At 39.8% G+C, this 21336-nt stretch overlaps 1 protein-coding gene across 4 annotated transcripts in view; it reads right to left on the bottom strand.

Moving 5' to 3' along the window:
- Window positions 1-21336, bottom strand: part of asic1b (acid-sensing (proton-gated) ion channel 1b) — a 144810-nt gene that overhangs the window by 3139 nt on the left and 120335 nt on the right. For all 4 annotated transcript variants that reach the window (XM_056398106.1, XM_056398097.1, XM_056398082.1 and 1 more), the window contains 8 exons: window positions 16108-16258; window positions 12040-12167; window positions 6112-6262; window positions 5064-5120; window positions 4305-4458; window positions 1328-1419; window positions 945-1024; window positions 154-255 (listed from right to left, as the gene is read on the bottom strand). In XM_056398106.1, the coding sequence (XP_056254081.1) occupies window positions 154-255; window positions 945-1024; window positions 1328-1419; window positions 4305-4458; window positions 5064-5120; window positions 6112-6262; window positions 12040-12167; window positions 16108-16258 (915 nt within the window). The remainder of the gene's footprint in view (window positions 1-153; window positions 256-944; window positions 1025-1327; window positions 1420-4304; window positions 4459-5063; window positions 5121-6111; window positions 6263-12039; window positions 12168-16107; window positions 16259-21336) is intronic.

The raw sequence follows: 21336 nt of genomic DNA, 5'->3' as shown, positions 1-21336 counted from the left end.
TCCTCCTCCTCCCCGCCATCACCACCTCCACCGTTTCGTCCTCCTCCTTCACAACATCTGCGGTTGAGATCAGTGAAGACAAAGAAGAGAGTGTGCCCCTGTCAAAGAAATGCAGTGTGACACAGTGAAAGTACTTAGAAGCAGCCTACTGACATGGCGTTTCACATCATCCAGGCTCAGCACAGCTCCCCGGTCATTGTTGTTGCGGCCTTTGTGTTTCTTCTTCACGCATCGGCACAGCTTGTACTTGATCACCTGAAAATAGGCAAGGACACTCATTACTAACCTTTTGGGCTCAAAACACAATGTTAATTTTTTTCTCTCTGTTTCTGGAGAACATTCAAATACTCTCTTTTGCGTGCCTTACATAGTTCAAGCCTATTAATTTTGTAGTTTTGAGGGATAAGGCAAATTGAAATTCAAATGAGACTTATCTTATGTATCTATAAATATGTTTCCCCATCGATCCTGCACATGAGAAGGTGCTGCTTTTCACTCACACATGTTCGCAGCTTAAATCAAGGGCACACACACACACAAAAAAACCTCTCTCCATTGCTGGTAGAAGAGAAAACAAAGAGGAACCATGCAACATAGAGTTACTCTAATGAGAATGGACAGAGACATCCCGACTAATCTAAAATATAATACATCCAAAATGTTAATGTATTCAGTGTTGCTGCTGTTAAGATGTGTGCGTGTGTGAGTGCGCGTCGCACAGAGATGGGCTGCAGGGTTGTGAGGGACAGAGTGTTCGTCATGCTCACTAAAACACATCCTTGTGCAGATGGTAAAATTGTGTGAAAAACTCTATTTTGTGAGCAAGTAATTCTATAATACAGGTGCTGCGCAAATTTCCAAAAGCAATACACTGCACTGGATGTTTTTATCTAAGTGAGAGGCTGCAGATAATATGGCAGATGTTCTGGAAAGAGATATTTTACCTCATATAGATAGTCAAAGAGTTCGAGAATGGTGAGGATGCTGGCTCCAATGAAAAGGCCCATCTGACCTCCAATATCACCTGGACAAATAAGACAGCAAAAATGGTACCTTTATATATATGCATTCATTTGAAAAAGAGGTCAGCTGTGAAAAAGTTTTCATCTTAAAGGTGACAAATGGAATAGAAAACACAGATGTTTGCAAAATGTAGTTGAAAAGCCAAGATAGTTTAAAGAGACAGTTGTGTGTCTTCTGGGACCTGAGCACCTATTATAAAAATGCAAGCACTTGCGTTACTGTCACTTTGAATAAAAAGCATCTGTCATGTTGGATACAGCATATTATCTATTCCCAAGAACTCACTTGACAGCCATTTCCTTACCCAGAAGGCCTGCCAATTCATAGGCTTTCTTTTGTTCAATGGTCTCGTAGTTCAGCGCTTCAAAGTAGATATCCAGAACCAGAATGTTATCACTGTAAACAGAGAGGGAAGCGCACAGTCTTAAGTCACATAATCAAACGTCTCAGTTTGCATTTTATAGACTTTTTTTAATTTTTTTTTTTTTTTATCAGAGTCCTCAGGCGGAGAAGATGACTGGTGAGTCTGCCACTTCCTGCAGATAACAGGGCAAATGCATCAAGTTTAGCAAATAACCTGTCATCACTAACTAATTTCCCCAAGGTGGGCCTGATCATTGAGGAATACAAGGGAAATGATGACAGTTGTTTGCTTTTGTACTGTGTTAATGTCTAAACCATGTGGCTTCAGCAGAGAGTAAAAGAATGGGGATTAGTTGAAATGCCCAGGGCGCGGCAGACTATTATTTTGATTCCTGAATATGCTCTCTGTGGGCCGAGTCAGACTTCACAACCCACTGGAGTTGAGATCAAAACCACAAGTCGACTTTGTAGTTTCTTTTTTTTTTTTGCACTTGGTGCACTGTTTTATTACTTAAATTTATGTCAAGACATGTGATGATCTGTCTGTCTTAAAAGAAAATCTGGTAGAAAAGCTGAAGGCTGAGTTGAAACGACCAAATGCAAATTACATCTGATAATGGAGACATGGAGATCTGTTTATCCACTATTTTAACTATGTGAACTATGTATTTAATATTCTTTTTCACTTTTAGCTGTTTCAACTGTTGATCCATTACTATAAAGCTGCCCAGCTCAGCCATTTCTCTGCATCTTTTCACAAACTACTTTAACTATTTATCTATTTCAATCATTCATCCAGTACTTTAGGCAACTGTTCAGACCTCTCTGCCTGCTTGCTAACTTGTTTTCATGCCTACAAAATACCAACACAGGTGTTGACTCAATATGTGGATATATTTTTTTTCTTATCAGTTGAGCTTCTCTACAATCTTTCCACGTACCGCCTAGCAACAAATAGTGACCCCCTAGGGTACAAGTGGCCCTGGTTGTGAATCACTGAATAGGTGGCTTATGTCTTGTTGTTGCTGACATTCCTGGGTGTTCTCTCCTGATTTGTAGGCCCATCTGTGTTCGGTGTCATCTTGCAGTTTGAAAGATGTTTTTTTGCTGTCAGGTGTGCTTATTGTGAGTAAGTAACCTGCAATACATCTGATCAGAGCTACAATCCACGGACCATGAAGCTGTCGAGTTATGGTTCCCAGCAGAAAGACAGTTCACTGTCTCAGACTTCAGTTTCACACCACTAAACACTCCGCAGCCTGGACACCAGAACACTTCCAGCTAATGTTCATCAGACTGACATCGCTTGGAAATATGGCCAGTCACAAAAAAAAAGAACTGGATGGACTAACATCTATCCATAGGGAATTGAATACAACTTTCAGAGGGGAGAAGTGAAAGGTTTTTGCAGCGGTCTGACTACATATGGTGTAATTATCTTGTCTTCAACAGCTCTGCTGGGAATGATAGATAAAAGATTCAACTATTATTGTACCCTCTCCTCATTTCCTTGAACTACTTTTGATCTTTTCAGTACATTTGGCAAAGAAACACTCAATACTTGGCTGATTAATCAAGTTAAGCTCTGAATGGAAACTCCTCTTTCTATTTCTACATCTTGATGAGAAAATCCTGGTTTGAGAAAGTGAACTGGTTACAGCTGTTACTGTGCAGCCTTCATGCAAGTTGCCTGAAGGGAAATCAATCTCAAAACACTTCAATTCTATTATGTAGAAAAGGCATATTTTTTCTTATTCATCCTGTTAAATGACATTGATGATGTGACCTTGTATCAAGAGATATACAATGCAACTTTAACTAAAGTTAAGCTAAGTTAAAAGTACTAAAGTAGTTTAATCCAATAGCAACAATGATAAACACCAGGTTTTAGTTGCTCACAACCTAGACCACATAATACATTTGAGAACTATATGGCTAAACAATGACACAGGAAGAAGTCCATCACAGAAGAGAGGGTAAGAACAGCAGAAGCACTCGCCCACAATGCAATGGAGACATAACATGTTACATTTCAACTGCAACTTTTTTTTTTTTATTACCACAAATTCTTGCTTTGGCTCTTACAGTGCTTTCACTGCTGTTGTACATTTTTCTGATGAAGATGAAGTCCATTACATGTTTTGTTGTTAATTATATGATGATATAAGGTCTGTAGTTTTGATAAAATGTAAATTTTTTGACGAGTTCTTTTAGATGGATGATGATAGAATACTTCAGCTGTGTTTTAGGAAGAGAACCTTTTTTTGTGGTGTCTTTGAAGTACACGTGAGAACATTTAGAATTAGAAAACTGAAATGGTCACAGTCTCCCCTTCCTGAATTACAGCATTGGGTAAAGGCCAGAAGTGTTTTTGCAGAACATTATGACATCATAATGAAATTGATCTTTGACCGTCGGGATATGAAATGTCATCACTTCATTAATTCAATCCTATTAGACTTTTGTATTACATATTACATGTGTCATAATTAGCGTATGAATTCTTGAGTTATGTGTTTTGTGAGGTCACCATGTATTATACATCTCTGTGTAATGACATACAGTTCAACAGCACCACAAGCCACATCCTCTAAAAGTATTGTTTAACTGAATCATCACCTCTATAAAACAGTTTCAGCAGAAACTGAACATTATAACCATCATAAAAGTAGGATCCATTGCAGGACCGTTTAAGCCAGGTGTACCTTATAAATTTGGGAAATGGAAAGTCACAAAAAACTAATCAAATTGATGTTAAATGCAATGAATGTGTTCCACTGCTTTCCATTACATCAGGCAAAACAATTCTCTCCAATTTTCTAATTGCAATCATTTATTTGGACACATTTTGTCTCATTACATCATATTATGAAATGTGAAAAATCCCTGGTTAAATGAGACATCAAAATGGGACTTACGCTATGTACTGCTCTGTCTTATTGAATTTCTTTGCAAGATACTTGGCTGATGCTTTGCTGGGTATCTTGACAAAGGACATCTCTTTGCCGTAGCGTGTCAGGTTGCACGGCGTCTCGCACACGCAGTAGTCATTATCCCTCTCGACAAGGAAGTCTGAAAAATGAAGTAGACAGAAAGAGAGAGAGTGAGAGAGTGAGAGAAGGAGAGATTGAAAGAAAGAAGACACGGGGACAGATAGACTTGTTGTCACCCCAGGATGACAAACAAGATGCCAGCAGAGTGAAAGGCGTCAAAGAAAACTTGTGAAAAGACGCCACAAGGAGAGCCGCCCAGAGACCCTTATAAGAAATGGAAAGGATAGAAGACACACGCTGACAGAGTCGGAGAAACACCAGCAGCAGCAGCCACGGGCGAACACGTGAGACAGTGTCACGAAAGAGCAAGAGATTACAAGTCAATAAGAAAACAGGCAACAGACATGAAAGGCCTGAAAGGTATCCGTCGGAGAGACAGGGGACTGAGAAAAGAAGAGCCTCAGTGACAGGCCTGGGGTTTACTATTTGAGAATGGCTACCATCAAACTGAAGGAACATTATTATCTGTTATCAGCTTGGATCAGGGGCTCTGAACAGTGGGACATACACAATGAAATGTGTATCTCACACACACACACACACACACACACACACACACACACACACACACACACACACACACAAACACACACACTCTAGCAGCATGCTGGGTTATCTCCTTACCCAAGGCAGGATCTGCGCACTCTTTGTACTGCTCTGGGGTGCAATATGGGGCATCTCCTAAGGACAAGCAGAAGAAACACAATGTTCACAGTCTGAACAAGGGAAGAAGAGGGTCTCAAAGACGCACAAAGGATGAAGAGATCTGGGATTGTGATTAATTTCGTCTCAGACTGTCATTACTGTCCTTATGGATACTGTGTATGAGGGTTATTCCTCTGACTGGATATTTGTTGCAAACTTGATCACATCTCGTAATTGATTTCATTAACTTTATTGTACTTGTGCTGCCTGTCATTTGTGTCTGTCAGCCTCTCCATCTTTCTCCCAGCGGCAGATGAGCCATCCCTCTCCCTTCTATCAGGGCAAGACAGGAAAAAGACATGTCCTAGATATTGGGGGAAATAATTTCCAAGCTGAAATTATTCACTCCATTTTGGTCCATATTCTTTCAAAATCTTTCTAATGACAGGGGAGATAGGGGAGATGAATAGGAGCAGAGCACAATCCATGGGGCAGAGGATTTTTTTAACAGGGGAGTCCTCTGTAGACTTACATTAATCAACTGCACAATCGCTTTAAGATAGCAGCTAATCCTGATTATCACAGAGACAGATTTGTCTGGCTTTCTATATGCAAACACACTGCTGAAAGTGACCGTGATTGAAGAGAGAGACATTAACATTTATTGGACAGGAGAGTGAGGGTTAACTGAGGCCAGATCCCAATTTTTCCTCTGAGCCAAACTCCTTTTCAATTTGCCGTCTCAGATACTACACAGTGATTAAATGTAGGAGGTAGACAGCAAATGCCAGCTGTAATCACTGCACAAACACAAAGTGAAAATAGTTGAGTTTTCCGATTCATTGGAGTGTGAAAGTATTTGATTATCTGCAGTCGCTGGCAAAAAGCTTAGGAGTTGTTTTTGTCACAACAATTTCAAATGACAGGACTTCCAAACACAACAACAGACGCTGTAATGCTGTAGATCTTTATAAACAAATATAGGAATATCTATATCCAGCGATGAGACGCTTCCTCTGGTTCCTACCGGGCATGTGCACCATCCTGCAGTTGCAATTCTCCACCAGGTATCGTGTCTCACAGTCGATCCGGCAGGCTGTGATGCTGTAAGTGCTGAAGAAATCAGAGTCCATCGGCGTGGCCTTGCAGTCCCCCCACGGCGGAGGCAGGTATGTCAGCTGAGAGAGAGAGAGAGAGAGAGAGAGAGAGAGAGAGAGAGAGGGGGAGAAGCAACAGTACAGAACCATTTGAGTTATAGAGCACACTGTATGTTGAACGTCCTACCTTGTACCATGTTAACGGAGCCATTTGACCTTGCTCTTTTTGTCAACATGATTATAAACTTGTAACTCTGTGTGATATGAGAAAGCCATTACACATTTAATGTATTTGGCACAGAAGCTAAATCTCGTTTTTACTCCATGGTGAATACGTGTGTATAGTGGTGCTTATTGTGGGAGCTCGTCTCCTACGCTTCTACTATTCCTACTTTCCCTCCGTGCTTTCATTGTACTGCCCACTCTTCATGCAGGAACTGAATAGTATCAGCTGTGTAGTAGAGCTGTGATGTTGCAAGAGTTTCACACTGAACAACTTTGCCGCAGGGAAAAGTGCTGTTCCATGTTCCTTGTGTTTTGATCCACAAATAGACATTTTCTATCACTCTGAACATGCACCGAATATAGTCATAGTCATATACTCATTTCTGGAGCCAATGGTCCGACACAGGAGGACTCAGAAAAGGCTTCTTCCCGCAGGCCTTCGGATGGTGAACTTTGACCTCTGTCAACCCCAGCCTTGTCTTATCTTTTCCTCTGTTAATCTTTTGCACCACTCTGTGAAATTGAATATATGCACTCAACAAAACTGTATTGTGTAATTTGCTTTACAACTATGACACATGTACATTTTATGTTTCACATACTACAAAATTGTACAGCCCACCCACACATGCATTTTTTCTTATTTGTACCTATTTTAATGTTTGGTACTTCTTTGTTGCAGTGTAGTTGTATTACAGTTTTCACAATTATAATTGAATATATTGACAATAAAGTTTATCTATCTATCTATATCAATCTATCTATAATGCCAATATATAGTTTTTCATTTTAATTACTGTTTTTATCTTTGAATTTTTATCCTTCATATTTCTTTTCCTAACCCTTATTTTTACTCTTACTGATTATTAAAAATATATACACGTCCTCCTTCGAACCAAACCCCAGCGTACACTTGAGGTTGCACTATACTGCTCCTCTAAAAAAAAGAAAGCAAACTGAAACCACTCCAGCAGACTGCATTTTGCAATTTGCATATTATATTAAAATATTAGCACCATTCATTTACATTTCAGCTGCCTTTGAAAAAAAAGAAGGGCAAAATTTGCTGCATTAAAAATGAAGTAGGAATCTATAAAAACAGCCCGTGTGTTTTCGTCTCATCAGTCCAGACGGTGCATCGCTGAGTGCTCACATAGCAATAAATTAAAGGCCACTGTTGTGATTTAGGGACCTGCATTTTACAATTTGTAGTGGAGTGCAAGAGGCAGCCACATGTGTCGCGTACTGGATTTGCTTACTAATAACTCAAGGCGATGGTCAACAGGTACATCTAGTATTCATACACATGCACATATACAGTACGGCACACTCAACTCAAACTCAAATCGAATCAGGGGACTATAATGATTCTTCTGTTAATTTTCACATGAAGGACGTTTTCCTAAAGTCAAACATAACATAAAAGCCATCAGAGCTTGGTAAAATGTGATAATCAATAATAGGTTCTTGTGTATTTATTCACCTCATCACATGGATTAGACCTACTGGAGGAGCCACATGACTTATAATAATGGTTCTCTCATGCTCAGAGATCTGCTAAACCACCTTGTGGCAACATTACTTCCCAATAGTTAAACCTGTGCAAAAGCTCAATTCTGCCTGGACAAAAGTGAATCTGGCATATGAGATTTAAAGGACATTTTAGTATGCTGTTAGCTGTTTAACGACCATGAAGAAGAAAACAAATCATGTTAAGATTGTGACCTCAATTCCCCCTTCATTAACTGAGCGAGAGAGTGCAAACAAAAGGGTAGAAGGTAGAAAGGAAGGAGTCAGCAAGACTCAGTGGGCAGAGAGAGAGAGGAAGGTGGAAAAAAGCTGGGAGAAGAAACATTTTGAAGTTTTTGCTTTATACGTTGAGCAGTGGGAAATTGCAGATTTCTCTTTTGTGGGATCATGGTGAGTGACAGTTTGGCCGAATGAAAAATCCCCCAACAGTTTTACACTACAAGACTGCTGAAGCAGGGAGCTGAATGAATGTGAGCAAACTGCATTAGATTAATGAAGAGTGAGCCTGCCAGCCAGTGAAATAAATGAATAAATATAGACAGAAAGAGAGAGAGCAACAGAGAGGAGAGAATCATATTAAAGAGAGAGTAATTGTATTAGAAGAATTGTAATGACTGCTGGAGACGGAAAAGTAAAGGAGCTAGTGAGAAAGAGAGAAAAACAAAGAGGAACAGTCTCCTGCAGACGCGACATTGGCAGCATGCAAAATCCTGCTGCAGCCCGCCGACACTGGAAGACACTCACCAGTAGTGTGAACGTGGAAGGACTGAGATCACTCCCCAAATCCATCCCTTTCCCTCCTCCATTCATTATACATGGTTCTGTAGCATATTAGAGCCCAGAGTATATGATTTGTCTGGCTGCATGCTTGCCGTCTCACCTCGCAGAATTATGCACAGTTCAGAGGAATAACCTACATACACTTCATTTCACTGAGCAAGATACTTCTGCAAGCTGTGTTTCTTAATAATGTCGAGGCACTCAGTGTGTAACTATACAAAGGTCTCAGAGGGGCCCACAGACTTGAGCTGTCCCTTCAATTGCATTGTGGGATTGGCGGTTTAGAGGCATAATACTGGATCAGCGTTTGATTTCCAGCTATCAAAACTGCCTTTTCTGCCTTCATCATAAGAAAAGAATAAAAAGTAGCTGTCAATTCAACTGTCCTGTCAGGTTATTGATGTGTCTGTGACAGACTTTTTGCCTTCTATGTGAAACACATGATTGATTCCCAGTCAAAATGATGTTTTCAACCTCCTTTGTGTGAAAGAAGAGGAGCATTTATCTTTCAAAACACAGCATTACTGCTGGTAGTTCAGTGCTTACCATGTAGGACGCCTCATTTAAACTCCCTAGAGTCCAACGAAAGCCTCGGACAGGGTGACAGGGTGCCAGTGACAAGTATTTATGCTGCTGTGTGGCTCAATCACTGAGGCCCATGTACAGTGAATCACAATTGTGGATATGGATAAAAGTACTAAAACAACAAATGTAAAATGCTCCATCACAAGTCAAAGCACTGGATCTAAAATCTTACCTAATAAAATAAAAGTAAAAGTATAAATGTATTATCAGCAAAATGCACTTAAGGTGTGAAAAGTAGTAGATCTGCAAAAAATGTCCCCCATGAGTGATCTATTCTTATATGGGAATTTATTAAATTTATACTGATATCATAATGCATGCAAGTAGCATCCTACTGCTATAGCTTGTTACACAGCTTAGTCTAGTGGTTCACAGTCCCGGGTTTTGGCCCCCTCCAAACAGCCACAAGATAAATCTGAGGGGTCCTGAGATGATTAATGGGTTAGGAAAGAAGGAAAAAACAAAGCTCTGATAAACAAATCTGTATTCAGTTTTTTCTTCTCTGTAATCTTGTTTTTTTGTGAAATATTAAATGATACTTTTTACTACTTTGGACCTGAAAAAGTTATTTAAATGAAACCATCTGAGACACTTAGAGGGGAAATGTCTCTTTGGTGGAGATGCTAACAATTCACAGACTTGTGAACTTTGAGAAGGGGCCCCAACCACACACTGCTTTTCTGCAAATAGGAAGCAACACTACCTTATAATATACCATGAATTGTGAAAGACTGAACTGTGTAAAATCTTAATCTGAGAAGTAACTAGTAACTGCAAGTGTCAGACAAATGTAGTGAGTAAAAAGCACAATATTTTCCTCTAAAATGTGGAAATGTGATATAAATAGAAGTATAAAGTAACAAAAAATGGAAATACTAACAAAGTACAAGTGCCTCAAAACAATGCAGCAGTTGAGTAAATCTACTTAGTGATCAGTAATCTGGTGATCAGACTGAACATGTAAAGGCTTACATGTTCAGTTTGATCATCACGTTACTGTTTGGAAACGTTTGTAACAGAGGAAAATAAGTAAATAAATAAGTACCATTCAGTGTTGGGTCAGTGGACTTGTTATACAGTATGTTGACAGCACTATTGGCCATGTTGCTGTGTGTGAACAGAAGCATCACTGTGTTTCCAGTTTCCTCCAGTTTGTTCTGTGACTTCTGTGATAACCAAGCTGTCTGAGTATGAACCAGAAAACTAAAACCAGTGAGCTAACAGTGGTTACAATCTGAGCAGAGCAGAGAGTTGGGTGACAGTGTTTTCAGTACTATCCACCTTTTCACATTAAAAGGAATATAAGATTCAATACTCCAAAAAAATAAATCTCACATGATGGAGCTTTAGATATATTCAAAATGTGTAACATCTGCCTTGACATTGTTTCAAGTGACAGAGAGAGAGTTTCGGATAAGCTCTCAAACAGAACAGCTAGTGCTCACTGTTTAAATTTCAAATGACTGAGATACTGACTTGCTCGGGAAAGTTCAGTAAAGCTCTCAGTCTGTCTGCTGGGAGAGACGGGGGCAGACAAGGGCAGAGCCCTCAGGAGTGCCTCAGAGGCAGCAGAAAGATCCTCCAGATGGTTGTGCATCAAGGGGAGTGAGCAGTAGACTGTGAGTGCTACTGGGACACAGTCCAGGGCTTGATCAACCCTGGCAGGGTCACCTGGGCCTTGCTGGACGCTTCAAAACACCACAAATCATCATACATCACTGATTTTGCAGGCCATTGTAACAGGTGAGTGACAGTATGTTCACACCAGATAAGATGTTGCAAGACAATTTTGTAGTGAAATCTAGGTTTTGTAAGTGCCCATGTAAACATATTGTGACCAGCATCTGGGACAAAAAAAGCAGCTTTGAAAACTGATTTTGACACTTGAAACATATTTCCCAGCAAAAGTTTTCAAAAGTAAGAAACAGCTTAGTAAAGACAATGACAAATGAATAATAATATTATTAATACTAGCCATGCTGACATACACCACCATGTATGTGAAGACTAGCAAATGGATGATACTAACAGGAGAGAAAGGCTGCATTGCTGCTGAGGTGAATGCTACATACATACATACATATACACAACAAAGACGCAGTTTGTATTGTCCAGACCTGGCTCAAAGCCATAAGCAGATTTGGCCATATAACATAATTTCTTTCTCATTGCTGTGTCGATGACACGTGTTATGTTTGGATCATTTAACACATCAGAATTTAAAGATAAACTACTGTATGTTTCATTATTCTCTGAGGTTTTACTCATTACATTTTAATCACTCCATGTCCAACACACATTTGTGCCTGTATGTATAACTGCAGCAGAAATCTGCCAGCAGTCCCCTGATGGTGCATTTGCTGTCAAGGCCCCCAAACTCTAAGACAGCCTTGCTACTGAAATTCACCTTGCTGCATCAGTGACTTCCTTTAAACCTCCACTTAAAGCTCACTTTGAACCTTTATGCTATAATGCAGCAATGACTTTGGCTATATTAATGCACATCTTAATTGCTTTGGTGTGTTGTTTGTTCTTTTGAAGCACTTTGTAACATTGTTACAATAATCATTATCAAAGCTGGAGTGGTTATTTGATTTACAAACATGATATCGCTCTGAAATCCTCAGGATTCATTTTAAAAGGCAAATATTAACTTGCAGATTCTCCCAGACAAAATTTGCTGAAATATATTCTTGTATTTTCTGTATTTCATTTCTGTCATTGTTCCCAAGACGTACCCGTTGTTCCTGACAGGATACAAAGGTCTGAAACCCGGGCGCCACACCGAAGCCCAGCTGGTCTATGAACGGCGGCTCGTCCTGGGTGTGGATCTGAACTTTGATCCCTGCTTCAAACGATGTCTCGTCTGTTGACAAGAAGAGGTTAGGACATTTACAATGAGGTTGATGATTTGTATGCACACATTGGGCTGCATGATCTAACTAATCTTGTTACTAATCAAATGGAGAAAAGGCTTTGCAGTAGAGGAATATGTTTCAGCCAGTGCGTGAAAAACAAGCTGGAAAAAGTCTTATTTGAGCTGGAAAGAACCATTCATGGGGACTAATTGTTAATTATAAAATTAATTAGTTATACCTATGGAATGGCACGGATGGCAAACACATTGCGCTGAAATGAAGAGTGAAAGGATAAAGGAGATGGACTTCTTAAGCAGAGTGGTTAATGACAATACATCTCCCACAGGAGCCTTATTTACTACAAGGGGCAGCGAGAAAGAATGGATGAATTAATAAATAAATGATGATGAGGATAAAAGGAAAATCAATACAGCTGACAGCTTCCTTCACTGCAGCACTCTGCTGTATAGATTTTAAATGAAGCAGATGGCCCTCTTTGATACTAAGATCAGGGGAACATCACAATGTCATGGTGGCTCAAATCTATGCTTGTGCAAACATATTTCTATCACATTTGCAGGGACCTGGCACTGCTTATCATGGCGATGGCAGGCTGTATTCAAAAGATTTAGTTCCTTTGAGCGCTGGCTCGGGGATAAAGTAGGATGTCTGTTTCCTGCTGCCTTTCCTCCCCGGTTGTCACTTGGTATCGTCTTCTAAGTGCCAGGCTTTCTCACTATTTTCAATTAAAGAGCTCAGGGATGCGGCTGGAATTCAGCAAGAGAGCTTCAACAAAGAGCGTCAGACTTTAACTGTTACACATTGCTCTTCTGAGGCTGGATACAAAGACGTTCTCTGCTGTTGCCAAGACGAATGCTTAAGGCTCGGAGCAGCACATATACATAAGTAGTGCCCAAGCTCCTGGTTGCAAAAGCACATGTCATCTTTCAGTCATGGCCATCTGTCATCCTTGAACAATTGGTATAATGAAATTTAGTCTGAATCTTGGAATGAAATGTAAGCGTGATCATACTTGACAATATACAAGCATGTTCAGCTGCCTCAAAGTTATTTCACTATCTGTGATTTGTTGTGAAACAATTTCAGGTATGCAACAATAACATAGAAGATTTCTTACCAGAGTAGTTGATATAACCAGGGGTGGTTTTAACAAGAAAATTATAACCCTGTCACACTCGCCAACACACATTTGCTTGGATTTCTCTCTTATTGTATCCTGCTGTGCTCTCTTGTGATTATTTGATCCTGACTAATGCAGGAGAGGAGGCTCAGTGGTTATCTCTAAACCAACATGCCCAGCGGTATTGTGAGTTTGTATGTTCTACTTAGGTCTGCCTGGGTTTCCTCTGGGCGCTCATATTTCCTCCCACAGCCCAAAGACAAGCAGGCCGGGTGAGGTTAAGACTCTAAACTGCCTGTAGGTGTGAATGTGAGTGTTTATATGTGTTAGACTGACACTTTCATGTGCAGGCGTCCTGTCCCTAGAGTAACCTGTCTCTCACCTAATGCATGCTGGGATATACCTCAGCACTTCGCAACCCCATAGAGGATAAGTCAGTGTGAAAAAATGGATGGATGAATATCAAGTTTAGATCTGGGTCCTCATTTATCAACCATGTGTATGCAGAGTTTTGTGCTTAAACCATGTATACACGCATTTCTACACACAGAAAGGATTTATCACTTTCTTCTTGTGCTTGAAAATGTGTGTAAAATTCAGAGCCTCTCCTGACCAGGCGTACCAACAAACACCCAGTGATACACAGGTTTAATCATCGGAAAACCGATTCCTAAAATACACACAATCCCCAACTCTACTGTCAGCCATGCCAGCAAGTAACTTTGGTTGGCTTAGTTGGGGTTGATTCTGTATGTAAATGTATGTGTACAAGCACATGGAAGTAGAACAGTCAGCGGTCAGTTGTGCATGTACATGTTTGATAAATACCAATTTTCTTGTTCTTACACACAGTTCTTACACACACACACACACACACACATTCTGAACGTGTTTTACGCTTGATTTGATAAATGAGGCCCCAGGTGTTTGTATGGCACATCATGCACTGCACAGCATCCAGCCAGATTAAAAAACTGGTAATTAAGGCCATTATAATAGGACTAATGAAGAGCCAGTCTGTCTCATTTGGCATTAATGACAAACAGGTCAAGTTTTTGTAAAAACAATCGTGTGATATTGAGTTGGCGGGCTGAGATTTTTCCTAACTGAAATTTAGACAGCGATCTTCAAAATTTCCACCACTTTCTAGTATATTCACAATAAAACTGACTTTAAAAAAGGCTAAAATTTGTAAGTTTTTTCTGCTGCTGAACGCCACTTCTTGTCGGGACCAGGTTTATAATACGTCCTCTGAGCAGCGCTACTTCTGCAGGGCAAACTAGACACAACAGTGACTCTGTATTGGAAAGTGATTAGATGGGCTGGCCAGGCCGGGGCTAGCTGGTTAGCGTGCTAACCTCAGTAGAAGAAAAGAAGTGATAGAAATAGATGCAAAACAAGATTTAACATTGGGGTTGCTTTCCACTGCTGCAGACAGCTCTTGGTGAGTAAAGAGTTTAAGTTTGATACTGAACTTGCAACATTTCTTGTTGACTGGTTGACTGGTAAGTAAACAGCTCTTAATGTTAACGTTGACTATGAGGCAATAGCAAAACTTACAAAAGCTCCTTTAAACTTGAATGTTCAGGATGAAACACTGTATATTTAAAACTACATACTAATCTCCCAGGAAAAAAATAAACCATAGAACATTTGTGAAGTCATTAAAGTTCATTACAAAAAGTTACTCTGACAATGATGACTAACTGCTAAAATAATCTTTAATAATAAAAAGTATGTGACTAAAGTTTACGACTGTGTGTATTGTAGTTACTGCATCCTTAGGTTTCCACCACATCCCCTCTTGTGAAAGCCTTTAATTATTTATTCATCTTACATAAAGAACATTTAATATTAATATTATTAAAACCATTTAGACTCGGAGTAGATACAGCTTTATATTTAAATATTACATTCAGACCACGGCTCTCTGCTTTGTGCTTCATGTTTAATGATTGTGAGCACAGTGTTTCTCTGACCATGCTGAACTCTCTTTACATTCATTTCCCAGTACATATAAAATATTGATACAAACACACAACAGCATGTGCTGCAGCATTAAAATCAGAGTTGCAGGGTCTCCTGGAGCAGCGCCGAGGAGACTCCACTGTGTTAATGAGGGGGCGACCCTGAATGGAGCAGCCTCTGGCCCCCACTGATTTTATATTGGGCAATTGGTTCTATGGCTTTGATTCATGTGTACTCGATGCCTAAATGACAAGTGATACAATTATATTACAATGCGATAAAATTCTCCTAAAAAATATCCATCTGTCTTTAAATTGTTTAGTCGATATTATCCACTGACACAGCAAGGGCATTTCAAATCCATTGATCAGAGCATGTATTTTTCCGGATCATCACTCATGATTAATGAAAGTGGAGAGAAAATTTCACAGAACTTCACATTTCAGGGGCACCATTGGGTGTAAATTTGCTACAGATAAAACAAAATGGTATCTTATTTGGCCTAGAGTATGCACATGTTCACTATACTAAATGGATTTAGGGTTTTACAATTACATCAAAAGGGTTTGCAGAGAGTGCAATTCAGCCTAGTCAGGCCTCCAGCTCGGGGATTAGAGGGGAATCCCTGTGATAGCTTTTTTTCCCCTGAGATTTCTCAGAGCACCAGCACTGAAAATAAGAGGCCACTTTGGTGTTTAATTGATTAAAAAAAAAAAATCTCTTTTTAACACAAGTCCTCGCTTCAGGCCAAACATAAACACCAATCTTGTAGTTTTAGCTGCGGTCTTCCGAGCTGGGGATGGGATGTTTCATGTGATGTGTCCTCCAGGTAAGCTTACCAGTCTCTCCCCATACAGGCAAGTATTCGTCCTGCTGAATGTCCAACATCAGCTCCAGGCCATTGCCCATCCCACCCTTCATCGTCACCAACAGGGGTCGTCCATCTTGGCCTGAATTAAAGGTGTAGCATTTTCCATAGCGTGTGAATATCTGAAAAAAAACCAAAACACACACACACAAAGAAACAAGGATTTTAGTGATTTTAGCTACAACACATGAGAGAAAAGGAATAGTTAGGCCACATCTCAGCTTAACTTTGTATACTGACCCTCAAGTAAACTCTCACTTTCTAGCTGTATGCATTTAATCCTTCAGGAGTGGAGATAAAGGTAGTGCTAAGCAAGGGATTGTTTCAAAAGCAGCTAAAAAGAACCCACAGTACCCCGTCCTTGTTACGCTGTCAACTGCAGACCTCAGAAGTCTTTGTTTTGAGATGCTGTTGATAAACTGAGCTTTCAACCCTCTCCGTGCTGCGTGATACAGTATATGCTTGAGTGGATGTGACATGACTTCTATTTCAAAGTGGGAAATCCTCTGAATGAGAAATTCCATACACAACAACAATGACTGCTGGCATCAAAGCAAATCTCTCACTTAAAACTCACTGTGGTCCTTTAATATTTCAGATATGGATTATTAACGCTTTAAAAACTTGATTTATGTTTTAGAAATGTCACTATTATTAATCAATTATTAAATTAATCAATAAGGCACTTGACCATTAAACATTATTTCAATCATTTGTTGATCAAAAAAGCCAAACATTCATTTGTTCAATTTAAACATGTTACCATCTAATCTGGGATGGGGTGATGGGAGTTTTTTTTTTTTTTTTTTTTTACCACACTGTGGCATTTTTATGGACCAAACAATTCATCAATAAGTCATCAAAACAATCTTTAGTTGCAGCCCTAATCATTATGGAATCTTAGGTTGCAACTAACAGTTATCAGCTTATTATTTTCACATTTAATTATCCATAAAAATGTAAATAGTAAAAAAGACGTCCACCACACACTCAAGTTGACATAGTGTATATAAATGTCTTGCTTCATCTGCCTAACAGCCCACAACACTAAAATATTCAGTTTAATATAAAAGAAAACTTAATAAAGCAGTGAATATTCACCTTTGGAAGTTGGAACTAGGGAATTTTATGTGTGTCTGCTTAAAATTGACTGTTTCAGCTTCAATCAAATCATCACCTTGCTTTTTTCTTTCTCAAGTGGATTCAAAGTATCTTCAAAAAAGGAAGCCTGATCAAATGAGGTCAACATGCTCCAGTTCCACTTTCATCTCTTTGACACACCATCTGCAGACGCAACATGGGCTTCAATGAACACGGTGCCGTTTTCATCAAAACCTAACTATACCTGCCCTACATGCTAAAGAATGCCTTCTTATTGGTTGATCAGGCATGTGTGCTGCTGGAGAGCTACTGGAGAGCCAACATGGAGCTGTGACCTACTGGCAAAGACATGATTGCCAGTGAACTAATGGATGTATAATCTAATCACAGACATTAGGAAATGGAAAACCATGGCCAGGATCCAAAGTAAAATGTTCCTTTACTTTGTTATCGAGCTGCATGATTGCGAGCCCTGTATCAGAGCATCCTAGTTCACAATTAACTTAATAATAACCTTCAACATTCTGACGTTCATATAATAAAAAGGAAACGAAAGAGGGGATTCGTGCAGAAGAAATGAGAATAGGAGCAGAAAAGCAATAACTGAAATAAATCTCTTACTTCCACTCTGTCTTTGTCTAAATACTGTGCTCACAACATACAATGGCGATAAGGCTTCACTCAAAGATAGCGGTACAAATAAGTCCATCACGACACGCACAGTTTGTACAAAAAGCTTTTTTTTTTCTGCTGAGGCTGCCTAAAAAGGCTGTAGCTTTATATCTCGTGAATGCATTGTTAGGACCTTGGGAACACATAGGGAGGCGTTTATTACAAGGGTGACTTATGAGTCAGACATTAGCGCTTCATGACAAATTACTCAAATGTCACAAACACCAGATATATAGAGCAGGAAAAATTGCAGCCAAGTCTCGGAAAAGGAAAAGTTGGTATAATGTGAATGCAGTTCAGTGGAGTGTGTGGGAAAGAATGGAGCGTGAATCACGCTGGATTTCCTTCCAGGGTGTGGTTATATAGGGGCTTTTAAGACACAAAGTGGTGAAATGTAATAAAAAAAGCTGCCTGATAGTCGGACACAATATGAGATGTGACCTTTCAAGTGCGCAAGTGGCAAAACTGAGTCAAAAGCAGTGGCTGCAACACATGTGCAGTGACTCTAGAGCAGGATACAAACATCAATAAAATGCCCCTAAAATCCATCTTAGTGCTGGAGTAAAGGCACGGGAATCTTAAGATATCATGGCGACTACTGCATCAGCCAGAGAAAATAAATATGATGATAACAATGGGAAAAACCTGCAGGAAAGTAAAAAGGTCTTTGCTTCTTAGTCTGAGAATCTGTAAGCTGATTTTTCCCCATGAGATCCTGCAGCAGCCAAACAAGCCACATATTATTTTTAAAAAAATTTAAAAAAAAAACAATCAACTTGTTAGAACAATTTCTTTCCAAGGTTTTGCCGATTTATAGCTCACAAAGGCCGATTTTCCAGGAGACAAGTTTGAACCTTCAGAGAAAGAGGCAACGTCGCTCACACTGAAAAGAGAAAAAGCATTTGGCAGATGAAGAAAACAGTGATAAGATTGTTCATGATTGTGTGGAAGTGAGTGCGTCTGTTTGTCATTGTGCATTTGCCAGAGCGTGCGTGCACGCCAGAACAAGAATATGAATGAGCGTGCTTCAATGGGTGAGTGTGTGTACAGTATTTGCGTGGATGTCTACAGCCACCCCTGCTTGCCATCTGCGTGTATGTGTTGATAATGTGGTGACTGACTACAGGAGGCCTGTAGTCAGAGTTGCTGTGGTAACCAGGAGATTGTGCTGACTGCATTGAGTGAAGCGCAGCAGCAGTGGGTGCTGGTGGTGACCTTGGGGAGTCTTCAATGTGTTCTGTAGCTTTGAGGTTTATGCTTAGTCTCAATATGCTTCTTTTTGTCTTTCTATCAAACAGCTTTTCTGTCTTATCCAGTGTTGTTGGCAGAGTTTGTGTGGTGAAAAATACCCCAAATACATTTGAAAAATAAAACAAGAGGTGTGTGTTGTTTTGGAAATGTGTTTTACCTGAGGCAGAAAGCCCATCATCAAAAACAAAAGCTTTTTTTTAAAAATAATATTCGAATAAAAACTTCAAATTAATGAATTCTTAATAGTGTAAAGGGCAGTATTAATTGGCTCCACGTAGTGATAATAAACAAGCACTTGTGACTCTTAAGCAGCTTTTCCTGAGGTGGTAAATCCCATATTGCAGGTGTTTCTCGCATGGCTGAACACTGAGCCCTATACATTGCAATTAAAGAGAGAACCACTGTGTCTTCTTAACTTGTAAACACAGAAATGAAATATTAAAATTCGCCCCACCTGTGAGGAAAAATGCTGAGAGAGACATCATCCTTTCTCGTCCTTGCAGGGTGTGGAAATGTCAGTGTCTCTCTCTTGGATAAATAATTCACAGACAGACAGCCCGAGACTGTTGAGATGGCCCTCGGCTATCCTTCACATGACAATGTGACAAGGATGCGCAAGCTGTTCCCTAAAGTTGCCAGGGAACCACTCTCCCTACTCTCCATTGATTTCAAGATGAGTGCTGAGCACAAAGGTGCAACATGTTATGACAGCTACAAAAACACACCTATGAAAGATTGTCTTAGTTTCAACAACATGACGCTGAATCAACTCAGCTAAAAATAGGATTTGTTGATACTCGCACAGTGTTACGTCATGTGATACGTCATCGATCAATGTTCAACAAATAAAACTATGAAGGAGTGGATAAAGAAGTGTGCCAGTTTAGTTTTTCGCTGTGCCATTGTGCTTCATCTCTATGGGGAGGGTGTGTTACAAAATACTAGGGACACCTTATTATGTAATTCAATTCTATACTATACAGGCCTACAAAGACAAAATACACCACAGATCCAAATCAACATTTATAACATCAGCCTTAAAAAAAAAAGAAAAAAAAAGAAAAAAGCAGCAACTAAATGAACCATAAGCCGAGATTGTTTTCGTCAACTGCTATTTCCAAGGTCAAGGATGAAGTTTAACTTTTAAGTCGATGTGGATGAGAAGTCCTATAGGTGTTCAAGATGAAGGAAAGTTTCTAACATCACAGTTCCATGGTAAAAGATCAAATTATCTACTGATGAAGACCATGTGATGCAAAAGCTCATGAAAAGATACTACAAGGACCAGAGAAAGTTTTACCAGTCAAAAAGAGTCACCAGAGTCACACCTGTTAAATAAAATGATGCTACAGTTGGCAGATAAAATAGTGTTGTAGATTTTTTGCCCGACAAAATAGAACCTGCAAAGTTTTTACTCTGGAAAAATTTAAAATTCAGAGGAATCTGTTTCTGAAATAAATGTCTGGTCAGTTACTTACAAAGAGCCAAGAAGAAATACATGTTGAGCCCACAAATCCAAAGCCATTGAGTTGCTTCAGAGATTTAGTGTAAAATTTTCTCTCAAAATGTCATCAAAATTCACATGCACAAAAAAATAAAACGAGCAACCATTGCACTGATATTCCAGACAAGATACATAGATAGCAAATCCACCTTTAGTTAGACTACCCAGTAAGATTTAAACTGTCGATCAATAGGGTGCAAATGTGGGACAGAAGCTGACTGTATGTTCTCTGGTGGGTTTTGTAACTGAAATCAATGTCTGAGAGTGAGGAGAGGCCACCCTGATGAGAATTAAGCATGCGTGTTGTTAAGGCCTAGATGAAATAAGGATTAAACAGCTGCATGGAAGGGGGGATGGATTGATGAGGCCGGGGGACCAAATTTATGGTTTCACCAGAGATCCGGCAACATGGGTGGGTGGAGCGGTGGGGGGTTCCTGCACAAAAGTCAATACATCCAGAAACCCATTGTATGTAGACAGGCTTGTCTTGCTCCTCCACACCTCACTTCTCAAGTGTGACTGATTCTATTGGTCTGACTCATGCCGACAGCTTGTCTTGCGCGCCCCGAGGCCAGGCAGGGGGCATCATCGATTATCTATGCACTAACACATATCCCCAAAACCCAGACCTCGGCATCATGTTTATCTCTGAAATAGTGTGTTGTTGCTTGG

Source organism: Seriola aureovittata, chromosome 2, assembly GCF_021018895.1.
Source record: "Seriola aureovittata isolate HTS-2021-v1 ecotype China chromosome 2, ASM2101889v1, whole genome shotgun sequence".
NCBI classification, from domain to species: Eukaryota; Metazoa; Chordata; class Actinopteri; order Carangiformes; family Carangidae; genus Seriola; species Seriola aureovittata.
Note: the sequence above shows the minus strand (reverse complement) of the source record. Positions and strands in the feature narration are given on the sequence as shown.